The 24,946-nt window shown below is 39.9% G+C and overlaps 1 protein-coding gene across 1 annotated transcript in view; it reads left to right on the top strand.

Annotated features, from left to right (window-relative positions):
* The window catches only part of CHM (CHM Rab escort protein), a 153,391-nt gene that overhangs the window by 82,323 nt on the left and 46,122 nt on the right, over positions 1–24,946 (top strand). Inside the window, exon 9 of the mRNA XM_034781536.1 lies at positions 24,527–24,604. Coding sequence (XP_034637427.1) covers positions 24,527–24,604 — 78 coding nt within the window. The remainder of the gene's footprint in view (positions 1–24,526; positions 24,605–24,946) is intronic.

Genomic DNA, 24,946 nt, shown 5'->3' with positions numbered 1-24,946 from the left:
GTGCAGAGTCTGTCGTATTTAGTCACCTCTGCACCTAGTTTTCATTTACCTTGCAATTTCTGGAAGCAAATAAATTTCTGGTTTGAAATAAAGCTTAGATTATTAATATTCCTTTATACTTGCACAAATGACAGAATACTTGCAATTTTTGTGACTTACTCCAAATAGGTTTTTACCATTATAAGCTTTCAGAATCCCTAATAAATTTGTTAGTCTCTAAGGTGCCACAAGTACTCCTGTTTCTTTTGCGGATACAGACTAATACGGCTGCTACTCTGAAAAAAGTTTCCCATGTTTGTCTGAAAACTCTATTGTCTTCAGTACCTGAATGAATTCCTCATAAATCCTATTGTAAAACAGTGAGGAAAATTAAGAAATCTTTCTCTTCCACTTTTGCCGAGACTATTTTAAACACATTCTGCCTAGAGATTAACCATAAAGGCCACTTGGAAATTAAAGCCAGTATAATGTGCAGTGCCTGCCTGCTAAGCAAGACTGAGCAGCAAGAGTATATTGCACAACTTATTCACTTTCTACATGGGCTACATACTGAGACCAGGGTCCCCTATTCAACATGCAAAGCTTCCAAATGGTCTGGACTCCAGCTTTCAGAGGGACATACTATATGCCTTAACAGCAGCTGTGGTAAAACAGGACACATCATTTGAACAATCTCCAGGGCATACCTCATAGGTATGGGTCAGAGCTGGTGCAGTGTTCAAAGCTATGGAACAAGCCTCTGTTGTCATATTTTTCTGAGCCTGAATTTTATCACTTTCAGGGATCCTGAAAGACTTATCTTTCTCTTCCCCCTTAGATGGTTTTAGTCCTAGAATGTCACATTTATTCTGTGCCTTCTGATAAGGTTCAGGAGGAAGACTTACAGAGTTAGGCCTATGGTAGGGGCAATCCTTAGGATAGATTTACACAAAAGCACCCTGATGGTAGTTTTCATAATTCACCTGGGTTAAGCGTCAGTTTACTGCAAGGGAGACCTTGTTTCCTTTTTGCAGTGAAGCTTGCTTCCAGGTGGATATCCCAGCTGTCCCTCCTTTTAATCTAGGAGGACCCCTTCTCCTTCCTTATCACTATCGCTCAGAGACCTCCCTCTAGGAAACTAAAATAGCAACTCCTCTTGTATACATTTCAAAGTGGTGTAGTGAACTGTGATGCTAGTCTGTCAATTTTATCTCTGACTTCCAAGAATTTCCTCTTTGTGCTGAGATTCGGACATTTGGAAAAAGAGATGACCCCACAATGAGTGTTTGTGCATACTGTAGAACTAGCAGTGTTTGTATTACATTTGCACCTTGCTTGTTACTGTTGTACAATGTACAGATGCAATGTTAATTTTCTAAGTACAATGTGTGTGTATTAAAATAATTTGATATGCCTAAACTTTGGGGGGGAAAATTATTCTAAAATGTTTGTAATGAAGTATTCCTAATAAGTACATTTAATTATAAAAATTTACCGCAATGCCACCATTTATATTAAATTACTATTTTAAAGAGCATAGTTATACATATTGATTTTTTTTAATCTTTCGGCATTGATATTTTCAGCAGTGTGTACTAATGGATGCAACTGATTGTTTTCCCCTTAAATCTTCTGAATTATCAGCCATGTTCTGCAGGAGTTACATTATGCATTAATAATTTTAACTAATATATTATTCAATTACTCTGGTGAACTAACTGTATATGATACTAAATACAGAGCTTAGAATAAAGTGTATTTACTGTGTTACACAACTCTGCTGACTGAATGTTAGATGTTGGGTTAGCTCCTAAGATCCTACACTTGTGTGGAATTTATTGCAGGATTGGAGCCAAGGAATATGCCAAAATCCTATGAACTGGAAAACTTTATTTTTTTTATCATTAAAGGCAAAAGTTGCAAGGAATTTAAATAGTTCATGGCCATCCAAGTTTCTGACTTAAACGGTTCAGTTTTGTTGCTGGAGTTCCATATTTATGCTAATAAAATTGATGTCATTTTATTAAAATTTGGAAATATTAAGAATTTTACGTCATTCTTTACTAATCCTAGTAAATCCTAATAAAATGTTGCACTTCGGTGTAGATTGTGCTATCTGAGGATCTTAAGCCACAAATATGAAATGCATTATTCCTTGCAACACGTTGGAATTATGCACATTTTATACTTGGGGAAACTGATGCACAGAGATTATCACAAAGGGGTCTGTGACAAAGTCAGACATAGCACCCCGTTGCCTGACTCCCAGGTTTGTGTTTTAACCATACCTGCTCCAAATTAAAATCAAGTGCACAGTACTGTACCACAAATTTTTATCTAAATAGCAGACTTGGTTTTATATAGAGGGGAAGGGTTATTTCTTAACAATTAAAATCAGATAATAATAATACAGGTTTTAGCCCTTAGGATCCTGGGGAATAATAGATTTAGTAATTTGCTCTGAGTATTGCTTTTTGCTGGATTACTTTGTCCCCCAGACATCGCTTCTCTCCTCCCCTACCCCTGGTATCTAGTACACTTCTTCCTTGCCCTGTGCTCCTACTGTGAAAAGAGTTCACCCCAAAACCAAATGAGTGAAGAGGCTAATACTCTTCATCCAGTATCTTATTCTTCAGCATGGATGATCTTCTGGCTCTTGGCCAGGATGTCCCCTTCACCTAGTCGCAGTTCCCACTCTGGCTTCCCACTCCTTGCTGGTTCCATGTGAGGGTGAAAGGTCAAGAAGATAACTTGCAGTAGGAGCATAGATGGATGAAGAAAAGTGGACCCTGCATCATACTCTCCTGGAAATTAGCTATCCTCCAGATGAGTCTACCTAGATACTTACTGGTTATGTAAGATTTAAGTATAATCTAAATATTGTCATTTTGCTACTTATGCTGATACATCAAGTTTTAGAGACAATCCTTGAAGACCTAGTTAAAATGTTACTTGCAAGACTAACATCATCCTTCAAAATCAGAAAAACAATCCGAATAGTTGACTCTGCCATTCATTTGCTTGCTAAAGCACCTGACTGCTATGTAGGAGATTGGTATCTTTGAATACCTTACCAATAATTCCCTTGACACAAGAGAGAGTTACAGATGGTGTGATGGTCTTCCTACAGAGAATTATTCACTGCAAGAGCTGATTTTTTTTAAATGTCCAAGTGGTCCGTAAGCATACTAAGATTTGCTTTTGTATACTGCAATTTTCTGATGGGAAAATTAATCTATTTATGGAGATATGGCCTTGTTTGAATTACGTTTGTGTTGGCTATAGCCTATTTTCCAGGGTTCTTTTAGAACATATAATACTATACTTCAGGAAATGTTGAAGTTCCAGGGACTTTGAGGAAACAAAGAATATAACATCAGATCCCGGACACAGCTTGCCCTGTGTGTAAAAAATAAATTGAAAGAGGATAATGCATTAATTCAGGGCTTTGGCATGTTTGTCTTTGATCTTTCTCCAAAGCTTGCCCTCTCATGGTCACAGAGTAGTCATCTTTAAGGAAGAGGGAAAAATTGTATATCCTGCTATAGGAAAAACTGTTAGGGCAAGGACTTTTCTTGTGTCATCGCTACACACAAATTTTAGAAAATAAAAAAAACTATGTACTATAAATGAAAGCTTTTTTGTGTGGTGAAGGATATATTGTAATCTTGTGATGCATTTTTCTTAGTCATTTTCTGTAGTTTCAAAATGAACTGAAAGTAATCTGTAAATGTAAGTTTTTTGTTTGATATTTCTATGTTGAAAATCAAGATGTCGGATGAAGAGCCCTTCTATTTTTTAAAAAATTAGGATCAGGGAGTATTACATCAAAGCAATATACTCCTCTTGTTGCAACAGATGCAGCAACCCTAAAGCCTATTTTCTTTCTTGTTACATTAGTGTTTAATTAAAGAAAACAGCTAGTTGGAGGCAGTTACTTTCTGTGAAATGTAATGAAGATTTATTTTGGAAGTGACCTTCACTGTATTAGCTGAAACAGTAATCAGTAGAATTAATAGAATAATCAAATTATATACAAACTCATAAATCATCATGAATATGCTGTCAAAAGTTCAGCTATTAATGGGTCCTATTGTTTTGCAGCTGTATTAAAAATTACATCTGCTGATTCCTGCCTTGATAGGAACTGAAATGGCATTTAAAGGCTATATATGATGGGGTCTACCAGGCCGAAAATTTTCACAACTGTTAATTTAGCTGTAATATGATTTGATGTCACCAGGGCAAAGTTGAAGTCGAGTACAGTGTTGGTGCTATCTTTCAGCAAAACTTGAATTATTGGTGGAGGCAGTAGCCAGTTAATTAGAGTAATATCAGTTTAAACGTCTGTCGTTTAGGGTTAATAGTATCAAAGAGTTACCTTGTACTTCTAGTGTAGTCAAATCATCTTGAATAGCGAATTGTATTAAGGTAATGTCGGCATGATGATTTTTACTTGACTTTGTCATAAATTATTGGGACTTCATTTAGTTTAATTCAACTTCAGTATTTAAATAATATTGGATTGCTTCCAAATTCATATATTTCACGCAAAGTATTTTAATAGGAATTCCAGTTCTTTGTACTTGTTTAACATGATACACACAATTCCTTGCCATTTGCCTTTTTTTTTTTGGTTTATTTAAATTGGATTCCACCTGCATGCTTTGAAAACAGGTCATGTCCTTTTCCTCTGGGTAGCAGACTACTCTTGGAAATAAGAGCCATTCACACTTTTGTGCAGTCAAGCAGCACAATTCTGTCAAATCGTGTTGAGAAAGTAAGGGGCGTTTATCAAAAAAAACTTTACTCCTCAGGTTATGGTGGAAGTCAAAGAAAAAAATTATGTAATTTATTACAAAGAGAGCTTTGTTTTAATTAAGTTAAACTGTAACTAATTTCTAACATGAACCATTATGAAAGAAATATTGCCGAGCTCCACCATGGAAAGCCCTAAAGTAAAACACCTGCTTTACAATGGTTAAAGATCACTGGTTGCAATTTTACTGTTAAATAAAACCTGTGAGTGTTAATAACCCAGTGGTCTAGGTCCCTACAATCCTTCAGTCAATGTTTATCCGCTAAGTCAGCCTACTTCCCAAACAGATACGGGGTATAAATTGTCTCTTCACCCAAGTTATTCCCTCTGAGGAGAATCGGTTCCCTAAAAGGCCAGTGTTTTGTACTTTGTGCCTAGCACTAAGTGCTGTTACTGATATCTGCCTGACTCCACTCTCTTTTTCCAATGTAAACCTGGATTTTGGGATGCTAGGGCTGGAATTCTTCACTGTCAGACTCGGCCAACAAAGTTCAGGCAAAAGGAGAATGACAAACTGCCCAGCTCACTGATGAAACACTATCGTCGTTAAAAACGCTCAGGTGTCGTCTTTTTTATTATTTGAAACCTGTAAAGTGCACAGAGGAAGAACTGTCAGGGCCTATATACATGGCAAGTGACTGCGCAGCAATCTGTGAATCTACAACATGCCAGCTTGCCATGCAGTGACTTATGTAGACCCTCCTACTGAGTCCCAGAGGGTAGCTTAACATTCTTTGAATGGCAAGCTGGTACCCTATAGATTCACACTGTGGCTTGCAGCACAATAACTTCCCAGGTAGACAAGCCCTCAGGCTAATCTGCCCTGATAGGAAAAATCCTTTCTAGTGGCAACTGAACAGTTGACTACTACCAAGTTTAACAAAGCACAAAGTGGAATCCAGTTTGGCAGAACCCTGGACGCTTACAATCACTGAAATTCAATATACCTCCTACTTGCCAGTTACTGATTATTACTGCGGGTGTCATACTGGGTTAGCCAAATCAACTAGAGGAGTCACTGTTAGAGTGACCAGTTTGGGTACATAGTCTGCCTTTCTTATTGGCTACGGGGGGGGAGTGAGGTTGAGAAACTACAACCCCCATTTCAGTCCTCTCCAGGTAACCAGGGCCTACTCTGCTGTAGGCCATACCCTGCAATTTCTTTCACCGTTAGTTTTGGTTTGGGTTGAATGGTACTATTAATATTTATTTCATTAAAAATATTTATAGAAAGTATCACATTTGGTTTGGCCTTAATAAGATACAATTTTTGCCACAGTATATTTGTTTCGTATTAAAATAAGAATTTCTGGTGGTATCTGATTTAGCATTCAGCATTGTTATATAACAAAGTTTTGAGTTAAAGGCTGGAGGTATTACATAACTGGCTGAATTGGAGTAGTCTGTTTGCCTAATAAGGGCAACACAGTTGCTATATTTAACCGAGTGTGGTCGGTCTGGAGGAGCACAAAGGAAAGTTGGAATCAGTACAATATATAAAGATAAGATATTCTTGTGGCTAAGTCACTGTTCTTGGGCTTAGGAGATCTGGGTTTGTTTTCCACCTCTTCCACAGACTGAATCACCCTGGGAAAGTCACTTAGTCTCTCTGTGCCTCAGTTTCCTTCCTGTTAAATAAAAATAATACATTTCCCCCACTTCATCCATTTTGTCTCTTTTAGACTGTAAGCGCTTTGGGGCAAGCACTGTCTCTTATTTATGTGTATGTACAGTGCCACTATGGTCTTGATTGGGTGTCTCGTGTTTTAAAGGCAGAACAATACTCATGCTTCTGAATTTCATTGTATCTGTGGATTTCAATCTGTCCCTAACATTACTGTAATTCCTTTTTTGTATTTAATGTTGATGTGTCCAAGAGAATGTTCTCACTTCTTCTTCTCTCTAAGGCACAATTTAAAATTTACTTACGCCAACTGTATTTATTTTTTTAAACAACTTGATAAAAATGTCATCTTTGACAAATAGTTGATCAGTTATTGATTCAGCTGGCTAACTGTGGAAAAAGTTCTTGGTACATTTATTTGAGAAGGGTCACGTGTACCATGCTATCATTAAACATACTAATACATATTTATAACTTTTAGACAAGTATTTGCCTAATAAAAATGTTTTAGTTTGTTAAACTATATTGATAACATAACAGAAGGCAAAATATTTAACAAACTGATTAATTATCTGGTGAAATATTTACTTTCTGAAAGATAGGGTCCAACTTTCCACTCAGCACTGAGATACTTGCATGGTGTGTTTGTATAATTTCACTATTTACTTTTTCAGTTGGGTGTAAATTCCCTCCATTTTCCATTTGAGGCCTTCCTTTTAGTTATAATTTAGAAAGGTATGAGCCTTTAATAAAATATTTTGAATATTTATGGTGGCTTTAGTGCCTGTGAATGGTGTTGGATTAACAACTGTGAGGACTGAAGTTTTCTATTCACAAAACTGGAAGCACAACATGTGTAAGAATTGTGAGAGTTCCCTACCTTTCCAACCTTTGGAATGACTAAGGGACAGAGGGTATTTCAAGATCGTCTCGGTAAGACAACCAACAAAATTGCAAGTTAGATGTCCACATCACAAAGCCAACTCAACCTGTCCAATAATTACTGGTCTAAGACTACCGAATGATTTCATGTAAATTGTAGAACAGAAGTCAGTTAGTAACAACCTTCAGCTGCTTCTGTGGCCTATCATTCTCCCCAGCTGACCTAGCCATAATCCCTGAAATAATTTGACAGGTTTTAAAAATTAAAAATAGAGGTGGGCCTCCTACTAGATACCAGAGAAAATGTCCTCAAATGCCCCCTCCAGTAGGCAAGCAAGGCCCAAGCTGACTCTTAGAAACCCCCAGCGCTGAGAAAAGACTTGGGCTTAGCTTTGAGGGACAACTCTGTCAGCACCAGTACTAAAGTCTGACACTGAGATCGACTGCTCCAAGCATATAGTTGGAGATTCTAGGGAGAGCTCACTTTCTATTGATGGGGAAAAACTGCATAAAGCCTCTGGGGGGAAAAAATCCCAAAGCCCCATGCCGAGTCCAGGACTAGTGAGAAGTCACCATCTACCATAATGGTACTGACAAAACTTACCCGGCATTGACAACTGGGCAACCATCAGTGTTCACTCTAGCCAGAGATTTGCTGATCAAACACATACATTGTTGGAGGATTCCAGTCCCATATCAGAAACAACCCCAGGACCAAGACAACCACCATACCAGTGTGAACCCGGGAACCAATAGCACCATGTGCTTCAATGCCTCCCTTAGAGGAAACCTGTTCCTCCTCCATAAGGCCATGCCTTCTCACTTCACTGTTACAGGGAACCTGCCACTATCCTGGATTCAGAAGAAAGACTGGAAAAGCAGTAACAATGGTACTGGAACCCCCATATTCCTCATTTTCATATAATCATGATCTTGTATATAAAGCATGCCTTGTAAGGTATCGGGGAAAGGTTGTGATCTGCTGAAAGTCATTTCTCTATCCATTTATGTGTATCATTAATGCATATGAAGTTATGAGAATTGTGTTGTATAGTGGTCACTAAAACATGCTATAAGTTGGGGAATCAGCCAGATATTGGCTCCCCAGATGCAACAGCAAGGAAAGTAACCAACAGCTGGGCAGGGTGTCAAACAACCCATCAACAGCCATTGGGAGCTACAATGCAATGACTCACCTTCATGTGACCACACCAGGGGAATTGCTCAACCTTGCTTGGAGAGACTCAGCAGTGCCCCTCAAACATGCCTGAACTTGTGCTCCCCAAGCACATGGACTGAGGGTATAAAACAGAGGGGACACATACTGGGCCCTTCTCCAGCCCCCACCTTCCCTGCAAGCAACTAAGACACAGAGAAGAAGACAAGACTCCAACAGAGGAGATTGGCTCAGGTCTAAGGAACAAACCTGTATATTAAGGACTGCAATATCCAGTGAGGTGAGAAAAACTGCTTAATCTAGATGTTGCCCAGTAATAGGGTTGAGAGTTCGTTCGTTCATTCATTCATTCATTCATTAATATATATATGAGAGAGAGAGAGAGCGCGCCAACCAACCAACCACTCTGACTTTTTGTCTGTTGCTTACTATCACTGAAAATCTATCTTTGTAGTTAATACATTTTTTAATTCTACCTGAAGCAGTGTGTTGAGTCTGAAGCATGTCAGAGATTCCCTTTGGGATAACAAGCCTGGTAGATGTCAATTTCTTTGTTAAATTGATTAATTCATAGAAGCTTGCCGCATCCAGCGGGCATAACTGGACACTGCAAGATGGAGGTTCCTAGGGTTGTGTCTGGGACCGGAGATATTGGCTAGTGTCATTCACTTGCAAGTAGCTGGGAGCAGCTTACATGCCAGAGGCTGTGCGTGAACAGCCCAGAAGTGGAGGGTTCTCACAGCAGAGCAGGGTAAGGCTGGCTCCCAGAGTCAATGATTGGAGAGACCTAGCAGATCACTGGTCCGGATAACACCAGGGGAACGTCAGTCAGTCATTGTCCTCCTCAGCGACTCACCCTACACAAGGAGAGTGTCAGCAAATTTGACAGGACTGCTGGAGTCAGTTCAGAGCATGTAACCTTTGGGAATCTCCTTGACCTTTTTCACCAAGGGTATGTCTACAATACCCGCCGGGTCAGCAGGCAGCGATCCATCCAGTGGGGATCGATTTATCGCATCTAGACTAGCGCTCTCCTGTTGACTCCTGTACTCCACTGCCGCGAGAAGCACAGGCAGAGTTGACGGGGGAGTGGCAGCAGTCGACTCACTGCAGTGAAGATACTGCGTGAGTAGGGTCAAAGTACGTTGACTTCAGCTACATTATTCATGTATCTGAAGTTGCATAACTTACATCGATTTCCCCTCCCCCGCCTCGCCCCCGTGTAGACCAGGCCCAAGTGTGATCTATCATAACATTGGACAGGTGGGAGTTGGAGATCATTGCTCACATCTACCCCCATCCTATTTCATCCTTTTACCCCCTACCCTCCTTCAGGGACTCTTCTCATGAGAGCCTACTGCAAATGGAAGCGGCCTTATTGCTTTGTCTAGGAGCCACCGAGGAGGTACCACCTGAACACAGTGTAAGCGGCTTCTACTCTGTTGTTTCCATATTCCAAAGAAGAGAGGTGGTATTTGCCCTATCCTAGACCAGAGGATTCTGAACATATACATACGCTGTCTCGGATTCAGGATGGTAACGCTTGCTTCGCTCATTCCATCTCTTTATGCTTGACTGGTTCATTGCTCTATAACTTACAGGATGCATACTTCCACAAAGACATCCATTCAACCCACAGCAAGTACTTAAGATTCACAGTTGAGCCCAACCGATAGCAGTACAAAGTACTGCTATTTGAGCTATCCACTGCATCAAGAGTCTTCATAACAGCCTCATAGTGGAGCAATATACTTGAGGAGATGGGCTACTCCTGTTTATCTGTTCCTGCACAATTGGCTAGTCAGAGGCAGGTCCTAGCAGAAGATCATGACAGCATCTTCTTGTTCACCCAACTAGGCCTTTTTGTGAACTACAAGAAAGCATCACACCTCATCCCAGATGGTAGTTCAGAGGATCTGAAATTGCAGTCAGCAAAAGCCTACTAGAGGACTGGTTCTAATTCCTGTAGTAGATACATGACAAAGTTAAGTTCCAACAATGATGGTGCAAACTTGCCTAGGACTACTAGGTCACATGTCAGTGTGCATGTAGGTGACAACCTTTACCATACTTCTACGGCCTCCACACTGTAGCTGAAGATGGTGTACTCCTTCCAAGCACGACATCTACAAGAAGGTCACATACTGTTTCATGTCCTGAGGGACCTAAGTTGCTAGATAGATCCTACGAATGGATTAAAAGGGGTTCAACTCTGTGCCCCTTCTCCAACAATGAATCATCACAGATGCATCAGCAGATGCAGGGGTTCTGGTTCCAGGACTATTAGAAACTCCACATAAACATCCTGGAATTCAGGGAGCTCCCAGTACCCAAAATCCTCAAGTATATGCTATCCTTGAGCATTCAGCTCTCAGGGTCCAACTTAGAGCAGTATTGGCATGTCATACTCTGGTTAAATTGCATTTCTTATTTCTGGCAGTATCCACTTTCTCGAAGGCTTTGTCTTCCTAAAGCTCCTTTGAGCCACTTTCAAGCTGCTCATTGCATCATCTTACCCTTAAAACATTTTTTCTGATTGCTGTCACCTTGGCAAGGAGGGTCAATGAACTCCAGGCCCTCCTGATTAAACCTCCCTATATGTTCTTCCATTGAGACCCAGGGTTGCTGGGTCCATTGCATCTAAGTTCCAACCTATGGTACTTCTCAGAATTCCCTCAGAACCAGTCAATCTAATCATCCTCCTGAAACTGCTCTTGATGCCAGGGGAAAAGTTACACACTCTGGACATCTCCAGAGCCTCACTCTATTGCTCTTGACAGGACCAAGCCCTTTAGGCTTTCTCCTCACCTCTTTGTGGCCATATCTGGCTTTTCAAAAGGCTGGGCCATCTCATAACAAAGAATCACTCTGGATTACACACTGTATTTCCATCTTTTTCAAGTGGCTGGCAAGGCCTGTCCTTCTGTCAAGGTTCACTCCACCAGGAGGCAGGCAACGTCTTCAGCCTCCTTCAGAAACGTTTTGATTATCTTCAATCTGCAAGCATCGACGTGGAGTAAGCAACTCATTTAGTCTTTGTCCGACATTATGCCCTTGACTTACCAGCTAGATCAGATGCCAATTTTGGGAGAGCAGTGCTTTCAAACATTTGACTAATACAGTTAGAATGCCTCATTCCCACCATACAGTGAGAATACTGCTGACAAGTTGCCTATTGTGAGATTCACACAAATACTTGTACTGAACGATTACTTACACTACAGTAGTTATGGTTCTTAGATGTTGTAGCTAGTGTGGCTCCCATGACCCACCCTCTGTCCCTGCATTTTGAAGTCCTCGGTACCTATGGGCTTTAAATAATGAGGGAACTGAGGGAGGGTCCTGGCCACCCCAACTTTTACGCCTTCATATGAAAGCATGAGGAGGTGTACATGCAGCCCCTATGGAGGTAACTATTCAAAAACTCAAGTCCACACTGACTAGATCTCAAAGAATCACAGTTATATATCATACAGTAATCGTTCTGTTCTTTGTCAGTTGCTGCCATACACTGAAATGTACAAAGGATAGAAATTTTGATTTGCAAAGAGAATAAATACAACATTTGAAAAGCAAAGGCTCATGCGTATTTACTCTGTTTTCACTTGCTGTCTTTATTTGACATAATATGTGGAAGATTTTATGACATGAAATCTTTAACAGCAGGTTAAAATACAGCATGTGTTGGTTCAACAATTAGAAACTATTCTTTATGCTATCTGTATAGTTCTCTCAAACTTTTTTCAATAACATATATTCTAATTTAAGATGGTGCTCCGAAAGAGGAAGAGAAATTGAATAAGGAAATAGAGGCTATTCAGATACAGTAACTCCTCACTTGAAGTCGTCTCGATTAATGTTGTTTTGGTTGTTACATTGCTGATCAGTTAGAGAACATGCTTGTTTAAAGTTGTGCAATGCTCCCTTATAACGTTGTTTGGCAGCCGCCTGCTTTGTCCACTGATAGCAGAAAGAGCAGCCCATTGGAGCTAGCTGGTGGGGGCTTGGAACCAGGATGGACCAGCAGCCCCCCTATCAGCTCCCCGCTCCCCTAAGTTCCCTGTGCGGCAGCTGCCCAGCAGGCTAGCAATTGCCGGCAGTTCAGCTGTCCCTCCCACCACTGCCATGTGCTGCTCCTGCCCTGTGCCTTGGAGCTGCTTCCAGGAGCCTCCCCCCTGCTCCTGCGCGCCCCCCCCCCCCGGCTTACCCCATCTCCATAGAGTTGGGGAGGGGTGGAGAGAACACGACAGGGCTCAGGACGGAGGGAGTTTGCTGGCAGCAGCTGCTGACCTACTTAAAAAGGCAATGTACTTACAGTGCGGTCAGTATACTTAAAGGGGCAATGTGCATCTCTCTCTCTCTCTCTCTCTCTCTCACACTCTCACACACACATGGTGTGTGTTTCTGTCTCTGTCTGCTATGCTGTCTCCCCTCCCTCCTTTTGTTCTGCCTTGTAGAGTGTGGGAGGCTACATTAACAACAATGTGTTAACCCTTGAGGGCTCAGCTGAGTGCTAGTTCATCATTTAGCAGTACGGCATTCCCTGGGAAATATCTCGCCCTCTGACTTCACCACCTCAACCAAGCTTCACAATCATCATTGCGGTGTACAGTATTAAATTTTGTTTAAAACTTATACTGTGTGTGTGTGTGTGTGTGTGTGTATGTAGTCTTTTGTCTGGTGAAAAAAAATTCCCTGGAACCTACCCCCCCCCATTGACATTAATTCTTATGAGAAAATTGGATTTGCTTAACACCGTTTCACTTAGTCTCATTTTTCAGGAACATTACAACATTAAGCGAGGAGTTACAGTATATGTTCTTGTTGTAGATCTAAAGGAAAATGGAGTAGTCTTTTTTTTATCGATAACTTGGAAAAAGGAAAAATACTATTCTTATGAAACTACTCCATCTAATTTATTTGAACTATAGTTATATTTGACTGAACAGCAACCTAGTTTGATGCCATCCTCCGAGAAATGTTGGAGATCTCTATATGGCAGCCTGCCATCTTGAATTTCCTAATGCTGTTATTGCTGTAGCTGGAATAGATACATAACTAAGAATGGGCATTGAAGCCTCTGTCTTGGAGCTGTAGGCCTGGTCATATGTGAAAATGTACAGTATAGGCTCTTAATAATATACCTAGCTCTTATGTAGTGCTTTCCATGCATAGACCCCAAAGCACTTTACAAGGGAGAGAAGTATCATTATCCCCATCTTACAGATGGGGAAAGTGAGGCACGGGTTGTTGAAGTGACTTTCCCAAGGTCATCCCATAGGCCACTGGCAGAGCTGGGTATCCTGAGTCCCAGTCCTGTGCACTAGCTTCTAAGCCATGAATAGAAATTAGACCTTCATGTATTTCTTTATGTTGAAAGCAGTTGAGTTTGTTTCAAACCCTTAAAAGACTCTTCAACTGTACATAAAGAAAATACCTTTTTAAAGGAGGTGAAATAGGTCTCAGAATAGGAAGTCATTGCCAAAATGCTAATCCTCTTTGTAGATGCTTTAGACCTGGAGGCAAGATTTGGCCAATAGATATGTATATCATTATCTTCCAGTCAAATCCTCAGGTGGATACTAGAACACACAACCCCCACGTTTCCTTTATTGAACAGAAAATCACTTTAATGTCTTCCACAAATCCCTTATACAAGGTATGCCTTATTAATGTTTTGCCTCTATATCACATTCTCTATATAATAAGGCTGACAAACAGTGACAAGTTTTTAAAGTGCTTGTACACAAATGCTAGAAGTCTAAATAATAAGATGGGTGAACTAAAGTGCCTCGTGTTCAAGGAGGATATTGATGTAATAGGCATCACAGAAATCTGATGGAGTGAGGACAATCAATGGGACACAATCATTCCATGGTACAAAACATATTGGAAGGACAGAACAGGTTGTGCGGGGTGGGGGGAGTGGCACTATATGTGAAAGAAAATATAGAATCAAATGAAGTAAAAAATCGTAAATGAATCCACATGTTCCATAGAATCTCTATTGATAGTCATTCCATTCTCTAATAAGAATATAACAGTAGGGATCTATTATCAACCACCTGGCCAGGACAGTGATAGTGACTATGAAATGCTATCAAAATAACTCCATAATAGTGGGGGATTTCAATTATCCCCATATTGACTGGGTACATGTCACCTCAGGATGAAATGCAGAGACAAAAAATTTCTCGATAATTTAAAGGAACCCACAAGGGAAGAGGCAATTCTCGATCTAGTCCTGAGTGAAGCGCAGGATCTGGTCCAAGAGGTAACTATAACATGATCGCTTGGAAATAGTGACCATAATATAATAACATTTAACATTCCTGTGGTGGGAAGAACACCTCAGCAGCCCAACACTGTGGCATTTAATTTCAGAAAGGAGAGCTATGCAAAAATGAGGAGGTTAGTTAAACAGAAATTAAAAGGTACAGTAACTAGAGTGAAATCCCTGCATGCTGCATGGACACTTTTCAAAGACACCATAATAGAGGCCCAACTTAAATGTATACTCCAAATTAAAAAACACAGTAAAAGAACTAAAAAAGAGCCACCATGGCTTAACAACCATGTAAAAGAAGCAGTGAGAGATACAAAGGCATCTTTTTAAAAAGTGGAAGTCAAATCCTAGTGAGGTAAATAGAAAGGAGCATGAACACTGCCAAATTAAGTGTAAAAATGTAATAAGAAAAGCCAAAAAGGAGTTTGAAGAACAGCCAGTCAAAAACTCAAAAAGTAGTAACAAAATGTTTAAGTACATCAGAAGCAGGAAGCCTGCTAAACAACCAGTGGGGCCCCTGGATGATCAAGATACAAAAGGAGCACTTAAAGACGACGAAGTCATTGCGGAGAAACTAAATTAATTCTTTGCTTCAGTCTTCACAGCTGAGAATGTTAGAGAGATTCCCAAACCTGAGCCATCCTTTGTAGATGACAAATCTGAGGAATTGTCACAGATTGAAGTGTCATTAGAGGAGGTTTTGGAATTAATTGATAAACTTAACAGTAACAAGTCACCAGGACCAGATGGCATTCACCCAAGAGTTCTGAAAGAACTCGAATGTGAAATTACAGAACTATTAACTATGATTTGTAACCTGTCCTTTAAGTCAGCTTCCGTACCCAGTGACTGAAAGATAGCTAATGTAACGCCAGTATTTTAAAAGGGTTCGAGAGGTAATCCCGGCAATTACAGACTGGTAAGTCTAACATCAGTACCGGGCAAATTAGTTGAAACAATAGTAAAGAATAAAATTGTCAGACATATAGAAGAACATAAATTGTTGGGCAAAAGTCAACATGGTTTCTGTAAAGGGAAATCATGTCTTACTAATCTATTAGAGTTCTTTGAAGGGGTCAACAAACATGTGGACAAGGGGGATCCAGTGGACATAGTGTACTTAGGTTTCCAGAAAGCCTTTGACAAAGTCCCTCACCAAAGGCTATTACGTAAATTAAGTTGTCATGGGATAAGAGGGATTGAGAACTGGTAAAAGACAGGGAATAAAGTATAAATTCTCAGAATGGAGAGGGGTAATTAGGACTGACCCTTGGGGAACACCACTAGGACCAATCCTATTCAATTTATTCATAAATGATCTGGAGAAAGGGATAAATAGTGAGGTGGCAAAGTTTGCAGATGATACTAAACTGCTCAAGATAGTTAAGACCAAAGCAGACTGTGAAGAATGTCAAAAATCTCACAAAACTAAGTGATTGGGCAACAAAATGGCAAATGAAATTGAATGTGAATAAATGTAAAGTAATGCACATTGGAAAAAATAACCCCAACTATTCATACAATATGATGGAGGCTAATTTAGCTACAACTAATTAGGAAAGAGATCTTGGAGTCATCGTGGATAGTTCCCTGAAGACGTCCACACAGTGTGCAGTGGCAGTCAAAAAAGCAAACAGGATGTTAGGAATCATTAAAAAAGGGATAGAGAATAAAACGGAGAATATCTTATTGCCCTTATATAAATCCATGGTACGCCCACATCTTGAATACTGCGTACAGATGTGGTCTCCTTATCTCAAAAAAGATATACTGGCATTAGAAAAGGTTCAGAGAAGGGCAACTAAAATGATTAGGGGTTTGGAACGGGTCCCATATGAGGAGAGATTAAAGAGACTAGGACTTTTCAGCTTGGGAAAGAGGAGACTAAGGAGGGATGTGATAGAGGTATATAAAATCATGAGTGGTGTGGAGAAAGTGAATAAGGAAAAGTTATTTACTTGTTCCCATAATATAAGAACTAGGGGCCACCAAATGAAATTAATGGGCAGCAGGTTTAAAACAAATAAAAGGAAGTTCTTCTTCACACAGTGCACAGTCAACCTGTGGAACTTCTTGCCTGAGGAGGTTGTGAAGGCTAGGACTAAAACAGGGTTTAAAAGAGAACTAGATAATTTCATGGAGGTTAAATCCATTAATGGCTATTAGCCAGGATGGGTAAGGAATGGTGTCCCTATCCTCTGTTTGTCAGAGGGTGGAGATGGATGGCAGGAGAGAGATCACTTGATCATTACCTGTTAGGTTCACTCCCTCTGGGGCACCTGGCATTGGCCACTGTCGGCAGACAGGATACTGGACTGGACGGACCTTTGGTCTGACCCAGTATGGCCATTCTTATGTTCTTATGTCTGTCTTCAGTCTGTCCCATTCTCCAGAAAGGAGTGTAACACTGAATTCATTAAACTTAACATAGAACAGAAAAGTTGTGTGGACAATATGAAGTGGAAAGTATTAGGGGATGGTGACTTTTTTTTTTTTTTTTTTTTTGAACAGAAGAAACTGATGAAACTTGGCATAACCTTAAATATAGTGCCATGACAATAGTGTTTTACTGAAATACTGTGTATGAAAAGCTTATACTACATAATGTGAATTAAGGAATCTGAACTAACTTGTCGTCTTTCAAGTTATAGAAATATTTTTTTAAAACTCAATTTTTTTGCTCCAAGTGTGCAGATAACTTCACGTGAAATCAGAGACCAAGCAGCACAAAAGGGTAATGTATTAGAAGGTCATGAGAACATATGAATAAGGGACTAATATAAACTTCCTTTACTTATGCAATACAGTTTTTCTCTACCGCCTTACTTACATGTATATTTAGAACCTGTGGTCATGTAATTTTGACTGTATTGCAATGCATACTTGCAAAATGGCACAGTTAAGGCTGGAAACACAACCTTAATCTTCTTGCCTGTCTCTTTGATTGCTGTATTCTGCAAATTTAGCTTTACTTTTTTTAGCATTGTTTCCTATGTGCTTATAGAAAATCCACCACTCCCTCAAGTTTAAGACTGCTTTTCCAGATTCTTTTCTTTTTTATTTCTTGGTCAAGAATTGTATGCTTGTGTATGTCAGGGGCCATTACACTAGAAATTTGGAGGCAACAGGTGGGCTTGGTGAAGCTGGGTTGATGCCAAATTCAGAGGAAAAAGAAAACCCCGAACTCTTGACCTCTGGGGTTGGATATGCCAACTTCCTGCCTCCCACCTCCCATTTAATTTTGTTTCCAATACTGCCAGGACCAGCTCTCAGAAGAGAGATGAAGACAGATGAATTCTACCATGTCGCTGTGATGACATTTCAAAGTCTGAAGTTGCCTATGCAATACAAACATAATTGTTACAAAGTCCAGATGTCTGGTCCCCCTGCCCTAACTGCCATGAACGCCATACTCCTTCTTAACCCAATATATAGCAAACAACCCATACACATAGTGTGACAAAGTGGTATCCTATGCAATCAATAACTCCAGAAGAAAAAAAATTGTGATTGTGAATGATGAATCTGCAGAAGGCTATCTCTGTCTGCTCCTGTTCATATATAGGCAAACAGCTTGTCAGACAGACAGTCCCAGCATCCAGACACAGTCCATCATCCACCCTGGGGTGTAAGTCCCCACCCCCAGGCTCAACCCATAATTTGGCTTGTCTGTGAAGGGCCAACCCTCTCTTATATATGCAGGCAGGTATGTTCTGTATCAACTGATGTTTCTTCAGTTGTAGCCCCAAATAAAGCACATTACTGTAATTGAGTCTGGCGGAAGGTGACAAAGTTGAGGTTGTTGAGGCTTGTATCAGAAAGGAAATGTCTCAACTTTCTTGACAGGAGCAGGTGAGGGTGGGAAACTCTTTGCCATTGCTTTTTGGAAATACAGAAGAAGAGGTTGAGGATCTGACAAATCCCAAATTTTAATTTTTAAGTCAAAAAGTTTGGGCAGACTCCTTTAATCAAGGGAAAGATGTCGTTTCTGTTTCTAATATCTATTCCCCCATGCTACCAACGTTTTCTTGGTCTTCTCTGGATTGAGCCTCAGATTGTTACAGATCATCCAAGAATGGTTGAAGGCTGGACACTGGGAAAACCTATTGACTATGCCATTCTGATTCCTTTAAGAGGAAAAAAGGTGCGGGGGGGACAGAGAGCTGAGTGTCATCAAAGTATCAATTGCACTGCAATGCAAATTATCCAGCATTACTTTGAGTTCTCTTTGAGAGAGAAGGTTTGAGCCACATAAGCACAATTTAGCTATTCCTGCTGTGGTTTCCAGGCATGTCAAAAGAACCTTGCAGCCAGTGATATCAAAATTTGCTGATAAATCTTTTAAAAAAAAAATAATCACCATAGATGCTTAATGACTTACTGAAGGTAAAGACTGATCAATTTGTTCACGCTAGCAAACCAAATCTTTAAAAGAGATCAAGGAATTCTAGAATTCTACTTCTTCCTTAACTATATTTCCCCAAAAAATTGAAGATTAAAAACAAGAGAATAATCATCCTGCCTAATAAGTGTCAGTTCACATATAACTTCTTGATCATGGCCCTAACAATTTTCTTCTTAAGAAACGCTGGATATCCCAAGAAGGATGTGAGGCCAAATTGCCAGTTGTAATTTAGAGCTCTGAGTGCTTCCAGAGTCTGAGTGAGCAAAACTGCCTGAAACACAAAAAGAGGAGGACTTCTGCATCACCTGCTCTGTATGCACATCTTTTGCCATGCAATAATTCAATTGCAGATTGGGCTCATTTCTCTCTCAAACATCAAACGGTCATTATTTTTAATTCCTCTGTGACATAGATCAGGACCCTGGAACAGGTCATTCCTAAAACGTGAATATTTTGCAACCTTACCTGAAGTGTAAATATCGAATATATACCAAATGTTTATTCAGTATGAGCGAAAGTGATGACTAAAACCCGACTTTATTTTGGAACCTTAATTCATAGGTCAGCATCAAACTATCTTCAAAGAAATCTCTATCACGCACATATTGATACTGTAAGATCACAAATTGCTCTGAAGTCTTTACAGTGGATTGCTTATTCTGGGACCTTCACGTTTTAAGGAACTTTAGAAATGTACTGTAATTGTTTTAGAGTTTCTCTCTAAGCTGTGACTTTTCTCATGGTTTTAGAGCAGACTAGTAATATTGGTTTATTATTTTCGGTGGTTTAATTTTCTTTACTTGCTTTTAATGGTAGCATATTTTTGAAAGGAAAACCTCTTGATACTGCATTGTTTGGAACTCTATAGTATTTAATCATTGATCCCCATGGCCACTTCAAAAGGTCCATTCGTCTTTTGGGGAAAATTCTTGCCATGATCATTTATGCCACCTTTTGTATTTATGCGTTAAGCAAGGTCTGGTAGGCTCTTGGATGGAAAGTGTCAAAAAAGTCTGTGGTGGGAAGTGTTAATTCAGTTGGAGGCACTCTTCTGTCTTAGTAAACACCGAATTGTGCCATTGTGTGGCTGGATAAAACGCAAAACTAAAGCCCTAGTTGCTGGTAGTCCATAAAGCTCCCCTAGTAAACCACTTTTTTTTTTTTCTCCTAACCTATATCAGATTATGCCTGTTTTGGATTGTAGCTGCCTCTGGTGGGTGTGAAGTGACTTCTACCTAAATAAATTTGTAAAGTTTGATCTTATGGATGAAAGGCACTGAATTAAATGTAAGCTGTTATTTTTATTATAGTGATAGCACCCCAGACAGTTCCAGCTATAATATAGAATTTAGTGGTAGCTGTTGTAGTACATTAATGTAAACTGAACGTGAAATGAGGTAATATGTTCACTGGTCAGTCTAAAAAGACAGTGTTACCTATAAAAACAACAAGGAGTCTGGTGGCACCTTAAAGACTAACAGATTTATTTGGGCATAAGCTTTCGTGGGTAAAAACCTCACTTCTTCGGATGCATAGAGTGAAAGTTACAGATGCAGGCATTATATACTGACACATGGAGAGAAGGGAGTTACTTCGCAAGTGGAGAACCAGTGTTGACAGGGCCAATTCAATCAGGGTGGATGTAGTCCACTCCCAATAATAGATGAGGAGGTGTCAATTCCAGGAGAGGAAAAGCTGCTTCTGTAATGAGCCAGCCACTCCCAGTCCCTGTTCAAGCCCAGATTAATGGTGTTAAATTTGCAAATGAATTTTAGTTCTGCTGTTTCTCTTTGAAGTCTGTTTCTGAAGTTTTTTTTGTTCAATGATAGTGACTTTTAAATCTGTAATAGAATGACCAGGGAGATTGAAGTGTTCACTTACTGGCTTATGTATGTTACTGTTCCTGATGTCCGATTTGTGTCCATTTATTCTTTTGCAGAGGGACTGTCCGGTCTGGCCAATGTACGTGGCAGAGGGGCATTGCTGGCACGATGGCATATATAACATTAGTGGATGTGCAGGTGAATGAGCCCTTGATGGTGTGGCTGGGTCCTCTGATGGTGTCGCTAGAGTAGATATGGGGACAGAGTAGGCAACGAGGTTTGCTACAGGGATTGGTTCCTGGGGTGGTGTGGTGTGTAGTTGCTGGTGAGTATTTGCTTAAGGTTGGGGAGTTGTCTGTAAGCGAGGACTGGCCTGCCTCCCAAGGTCTGTGAGAGCGAAGGATCATTTTCCAGGATAGGTTGTAGATCGTGGATAATGCTCTGGGGAGGTTTTAGCTCGGGGCTGTATGTGATGGCCAGTGTCCTTTTTGGGCCTGTCCTGTAGTAGGTGACTTCTGGGTACCTGTCTTGCTCTGTCAATCTGTTTCCTCACTTCCCCAGGTGGGTATTGTAGTTTTACGAATGCTTGATAAAGATCTTGTAGGTGTTTGTCTCTGTCTGAGGGGTTGGAGCAAATTCGGTTGTATCTTAGGGCTTGGCTGTAGACAATGGATCGTGTGATGTGTCTTGGATGGAAGCTGGAGGCATGTAGGTACGTATAACGGTCGGTAGGTTTCTGGTATAACCTATGTTATCTATGAGTTAGATGTCATCACTTTTACCTGATCAGCATTTCAGAGTATTCTCTTCAAATTTATATTTTAGAAGAGAGTTGATAGACTATAACTTGATAACAGGATATAAAATTATGTTGGTTTCTTTCAGGATTTATGGCTTTATAATAATTTTTGTACTTGTGTACTTATGGATGGATAACCGTACTAGAGGGTAGTTATTAATGGTTCCCAATCCTGCTGGAAAGGTATAAAGAGTGGGGTTCCGCAGGGGTCTGTTTTGGGACTGGCTCTGTTCAATATCTTCATCAACGACTTAGATATTGGCATAGAAAGTACGCTTATTACGTTTGCAGATGATACCAAACTGGGAGGGATTGCAACTACTTTGGAGGATAGGGTCAAAATTCAAAATGATCTGGACAAATTGGAGAAATGGTCTGAGGTAAACAGGATGAAGTTTAATAAAGACAAATGCGAAGTATTTCACTTAGGAAGGAACAATCAGTTTCATACATACAGAATGGGAAGGAAGAACTGTCTAGGAAGGAGTGTACGGCAGAAAGGGATCTAGGGGTCATAGTGGACCACAAGCTAAATATGAGTCAACAGTGTGATGCTGTTGCAAAAAAAGCAAACATGATTCTGGGATGCATTAACAGGTGTGTTGTGAGCAAGACACGAGAAGTCATTCTTCCGCTCTACTCTGCGCTGGTTAGGTCTCAACTGGAGTATTGTGTCCAGTTCTGGGCACTGCATTTCAAGAAAGATGTAGAGAAATTGGAGAGGGTCCAGAGAAAAGTAACAAGAATGATTAAAGGTCTAGAGAACGTGACCTATGAAGGAAGGCTGAAAGAATTGGGTTTGTTTAGTTTGGAAAAGAGAAGACTGAGAGGGGACATGATAGCAGTCTTCAGGTATCTAAAAGGGTGTCTGTCATAAGGAGGTGGGAGAAAACTTGTTCATCTTAGCCTCTAAGGATAGAACAAGAAGTAATGGGCTTAAACTGCAGCAAGGGAGGTTTAGGTTGGACATTAGGAAAAAGTTCCTAACTGTCAGGGTGGTTAAACACTGGAATAAATTGCCTAGGGAGGTTGTGGAATCTCCATCTCTGGAGATATTTAAGAGTAGGTTAGATAAATGTCTATCAGGGATGGTCTAGACAGTATTTGATCCTGTCATGAGGGCAGGGGACTGGTCTCTATGACCTCTCGAGGTCCCTTCCAGTCCTAGAGTCTATGAATCTATGTATTTATTCTATAAGAGGGTGTCCTGACAGCCCCCACTGGTATAGAAGACCTTTGTTATAGTAGAACCAGTACTGCACAGGCAGTAATGGGTAAAGGATACAGAAGGTCAACTCCACCTGCATGCTTCAAAGCTCTGCTAGGGATGTGTTTCTTCATTTGAAAGTCTGGTGGAACCAGAGTATCTGTGATCTACTTAAATCTGTTTTATTATACAGTATGCCAACCATATAGCTACTGCAGCTGCTCAGAATTGCACTGCCTTGATGATTCAAGCTGTGCGACAGGGAGATTATTTGGCCCTTATTTTCTACAATAGGCAATATGTTCCCTAATTTGGGAAACTGAATATTCTCATATTTTGAGGATTAGTAGCTGCCCCAGTAAATGAAGTTTATATAATCTTCTGTTTTCCTCATACTGTCATTTGTTTCTACTAACAATTAAATATAAGTTCTGTTCTGTGTTAGTATCATTGTGCCTTCCCACAGAGATCTAATGTGTTTTACATTGAATGTAATAAAGTTAAGAGAATTTACTATATCATGAGTCATAGATAGCTGACATAAATGTAAGATAAATACGATGACTATCATATAATGAGCAATATGTGTTAACTTCCTTTTAATTAAAAAAGATGTAATCCTCTTTACTGGCCTTTGTAATTTATATGTTTAATATATTGAATACAATTCATATTAAGCCTATTAACCACAAGAGTATGAGAATTTTATTGTTGTTGCTCTACAAGAAAGTGAATGACAGCTGGTATATCTTTTCAGTAAAGAAGGGAATCTTTGATGTATAATAGAGAAATAGGCATTTTTTCTTTTAAATAACAATAGTAGAGATCCTGTTGAGTGTCGTAGAATTGTAAAGAGCCTTATTAAGCTCTTGGTAACAGTTAAAATAAATACTTTTCTCCCCAGGACTTTCTCAGCTTCAAATACAAGTCCTCTAGAGAGAACCTCAAGAATAGCAGGTGCTCTGATCCAAGATAGGAAGGTCCATATGGTCAAAAGAATATCTGGATTTGGATACTGGTTTCTGTGGGGGATGGAAATCTTTTAAATTAAATTTGCTGTCTTTTTTTATAGTAATCTTTTGATACTCATTTTTAAGTGTTCAGCAGCAGCAAAAGATATGGGTTATATTCTAAAACAAGGCTTTTGCAGCAGAACTTGCAACATAGTCTGACTTTGGCCACATTGTAAGAGGTGCTTAACACCCTCCACTTCTAGATATAGCCCTTTGAGTGTGCTAGTACGTGTGCGCACAGTGCTATCTGATCTAACATCTCTGGGCGATAGTAATAATTCAGTTGCATGGTTCTGAATACAGTTTTGAAAGTATATGATATGGCTCATGTGGTACAGAACGATCTCTCTGATTCTGTGGTTCAGACTTCTGTCTCTCAGGATGTTAAATTCTGGTATAGAATTTATAGAAGTAAGCTGTACTTACTTCACTTTCCCTTTCTTATCACCATATAGAAGTTGTTTACAATCGGTCACAATGAATCTCTTTTATTTTTTCTAATATGTTTCTAGGATGTGTGCCGTATTTGGTGGAATCTATTGTCTTCGCCATTCAGTACAGTGCCTTGTAGTGGACAAAGAATCTGGACGGTAAGGATAATGCTGTACAAGTAACCTTTATACATAAAACACAGTTAAAAAATGCTGAAGTCGATTTAAAAAAAAAAAAATCTTCTTCAAAGATCCTCCTTGGTATTAAAAACACATCAACCTTGATTAAAAGTAATTTGTGTATAGGTCCTCCAGAACAAGGAAAGTGGGTCTAGAATATAGAAACTAAATTAATTTCCCTGTGATATTACTACAGCTCCTGATCACCCAAGCTTGGAAGACAAATCATTTCAGCTGCCGGGGGGCTGGTGATGAGTGATGTTAGTTTTCCTTGTGGCCTTACCTACTCTAATTGATTTTCATCAGATGACAACAAAGCCC

This window comes from Trachemys scripta, chromosome 9, assembly GCF_013100865.1.
Source record: "Trachemys scripta elegans isolate TJP31775 chromosome 9, CAS_Tse_1.0, whole genome shotgun sequence".
Lineage (NCBI taxonomy): Eukaryota > Metazoa > Chordata > Testudines > Emydidae > Trachemys > Trachemys scripta.
This window is presented reverse-complemented; position numbering and strand designations above follow the sequence as displayed.